Below are 3,517 nucleotides of genomic sequence, written 5' to 3'. Positions count from 1 at the left end.
TACACAGCATCGAATACCATGATGTGAGTGAAAGCTGCTCTCACTGTATTGTCCGGTGTCTGGTAATCCCTTCGATACCGACATCAAACCAAAAAAAGAATCCTGACCACAGAGTGTGGGTAATTATGTCAAATGTCACTGGCAATGTGCATTCAGCTGATTGCAACTGTTAAAGCAAGTCACTGAGCATGCGTACATGTCATACGGGAGAGTTCCAATTAGGGGTGGATAACACCTTATAGGAAAGCCCTATATTCCATCCTTAACACCTCTTATCTGCTATCACTCGCAATGCCCTCACATATCTAACAACTCCAACCTCAGCCACTCCTATATCTCTCACCATCAATTCTTAGTCATTATTTCCTCTACAGCAAGACACCTGTATCTATTTCACTATAACCTTTCCATCATCATCTCTTCCACTGCCTCTTCTTAAAAGTTTTTAATGCCTTGCAAGTACTTTGTGACCCTGTCAGTGCAGGTGCCACTTAATGTGGTTGGTGTTCGGTAGGGCTTCCAGCTGTAAAAACCTTGCCAAAACTGACCTCACCTGCGCTTGTGTCACATAAAAAGCACTACTCACCTTGCCTGTGCTTGTGCCACGTAAAAAGCACTAAGTCCTCTCTGCTGAGTGATTGGTGTTAGGAAGGGCATCCAGCTGTAGAAATCTGGTCAATACAGTCACAGAAGTCTGGTGCAGGTTTCAACCTGGGTGACTCTTGTGGTACTATCCCACCCATGGAAGACGGACATTAAACAGTGATGATGTTGATGATGATGAATCCTTGATTAAAATTATGATTATTAGCAAAATTTTAGTAGCTAAGTGAAGGGCTATTAAAATTTTAACAACTTACCATTGTAAATACATGTGGATGTATTCATATTTGTGGTGATCAGTTTAGCCATTCAATAAATATGTAATAGATAAAATAAGTAACAGACTGATATAATTAACTAAAATCTCTTGAAGGCAGTGCCTCAACATACCTGCCGTCCAATTACCAAAACCAATAAAAAATAGTAGAGTACACACTAGTCTAGTGCAATAAATATCACCATTATCATTTTGCATTTATTTCTCATGCAAACAGATCATTACAGTCCTAGTCATTTCGTATTTGCCCTCTTGGACAGTTCTCCAAACTGTCCAAGTTCAGAGAACCATATATCACTTGTACTATTAATTCTTGGTTTGGTTTCCTACCTGCTATCAACCACTCTATGGAGTGCACTGGATGCATTTTATCATGACACCAACACTACAATGTCTCCACTTGTTCACTAACCACTTTACAGAGTGTACTGGTTGCATTTTAGAGTGGCACCAACACTCATGAAGTTTTATACAACATAAATCAATGAGCCCTCATTGTATAGAGTTAAAAATTGACTAATTTTTCTTTACTTCAACATTCAAATCATCAAATTCTTGAACAGATGGCTTAACAATGATTAATTTTTATGTGGATGAAAAAATTCTTCAATGCTTTATTAATATACCATCTAATGAATGACTCTCTAATGAGAAAATCCAAATCATGGAAAAGGAATTAACTTTGATAATAACATATTTTTTATGGTTTGGTTAGAAGAGTAAGGGCCATTTTTATAATCTTCCGATGGACTTTGGAAGTAGGTGGTGGGGAAGAGTTGAAAGAACCACAACTCAAAGGTTGCTGCTAGAGGAAGAAATGCATCATGAAATACAGCTATCAGCAGATCTGAATGCTTACAACAGAGTGAACTCTATTACAGGCACTCAGTGGCCAAATGGTGGTGTCAAACTAGCTGAATGTTACTACTCACACCAGTTTCTCACAACAGATTACTAACAATGCAGCAACTTAGTACTGTCAATGTTCAAACTGTCAGCAAAGTGTCAACAATAATAACAAAATACATCATTTATGCAAACAATATGTTACCTATTATCTGCTCACAATCTCTCAAAAATAGATCACAGAAATAAGGAAGAAAAGAAAGACTGCTTACTTGGTTGTTGCTTTTCCGCATCATACCAGTGACTGTCTGTAAGCAGGCAATACAGAGAATGAGACACAGAAAAGAATAAATGTACAGTTAAATGTAATCTTGAGAGTACTGTAAAAATTTGTGTATAATATACACCTTGATTTTTGGGCTTAAACTGTCTTAAAACCCTACAAAACAATGTATAACATACAATGAAGTACAACTGCTTCAAGAGTAAATAAGTTTTAAAAATCCAATATATTTGTTTCCAAAACTTAATATTATATATAATACACTGATATAAAATAAAAACAATTGAAAGAAATAGCATATTGTTATATTATTATGTTTTTCTAAATAAATGTGTGTTGAGTAAGAATATATCATTATTGTTTTAAAGTCCACTTTTCCACGCTTGCATAGGTCGAATGGAATTTGTTGGGATAGAAACCTAGATACCCTTGTTGCCAACCCTCACTTGTTTCCAAGTAAGATAATATTTCCCCTTGACCAAACATATTTTTACAGAAATTTAAAAATGATGGTGACACTCATTTACAACCATTACATGAAGTCAAGTCAAAGAGACAGTAACATACATGTATGTTCAGAAGTATAGTTGTTAGAAGAATAGGAAGGACAAAGTTCAAAGAGCTATTACCTCCATAGATAACAAAAGGTTTCTGTGACCTCAGTGAAAGCCAGATTATATGATGCTTGTAAACAAATAGCAATGCTACATGGTAGTGAAATATGGGCTGTGAATGCAGAGGACATGTGAAGACTTGAAAGGAATGAAACTAGCATGCTCTGCTGGATGTGCAGTATCAGAGTGCATAACAAAGTGTAAATGTGTTGAGACAAAAACTGGGCATAAGAAGTATCAGATGTTTCGAGCAAGAGAGATGACTGTGCTGGTATGGTCATGTGATGTGGATTGATGAGGATAGCTGCATAAAGAAGTGTTAATCACTAAATGCGGATAGAACCTGTGGAAGGGGAAGAAGACCCAGGAAGATGTGAGATGAAGTAATCAAGAATGGCCTTCAGAGATTGAGTCTCAGAAAGATGAATAAAGACCAAGATGATTAGTAATTTGCTGTGTTTGAGAAGACCACCTCCAGCTAAGTAAAAATGAGGCCTGAAAAGTGTATCACATATGTCTACGCTCCTGCACCTGATCTGTCCCTGATGAATATCTCTCCACTGCAACAATACATCTTAACACTTGCCCCTCCCACAATTCATTTTCATAACACGACTACAGCACTATTCATTCAGCTGCTGTAATTGATAGAAGGACTGCACATATTTTATCTGCTTACCACACACCCTTCTTCGAAGGGTGAGTGGTAAGCACTCTTCCTTTTTCTCATGCATTCTCAGTATCATCCCTTACTACCTTATTAAAGGGCTATAATGGAAGACACTTGCCTGAAATGTCACTACACTAGGTGATTGGGAACCAAACTTCTTACGACACATATAAAGCTATATCTGCATCTTTTATATATATATATATATATATATATATATATAT

General features: G+C 36.7%; 1 protein-coding gene across 2 annotated transcripts in view; it reads right to left on the bottom strand.

Annotated features, from left to right (window-relative positions):
- LOC106882107 (acylglycerol kinase, mitochondrial) overlaps window positions 1-3,517 on the bottom strand; it is a 50,156-nt gene that overhangs the window by 40,716 nt on the left and 5,923 nt on the right. For both annotated transcript variants that reach the window (XM_052975076.1, XM_052975077.1), the window contains exon 3: window positions 1,999-2,034. In XM_052975076.1, the coding sequence (XP_052831036.1) occupies window positions 1,999-2,034 (36 nt within the window). The remainder of the gene's footprint in view (window positions 1-1,998; window positions 2,035-3,517) is intronic.

Source organism: Octopus bimaculoides, chromosome 20 (genome assembly GCF_001194135.2).
Source record: "Octopus bimaculoides isolate UCB-OBI-ISO-001 chromosome 20, ASM119413v2, whole genome shotgun sequence".
In the NCBI taxonomy this organism is placed as follows: domain Eukaryota; kingdom Metazoa; phylum Mollusca; class Cephalopoda; order Octopoda; family Octopodidae; genus Octopus; species Octopus bimaculoides.
This window is presented reverse-complemented; position numbering and strand designations above follow the sequence as displayed.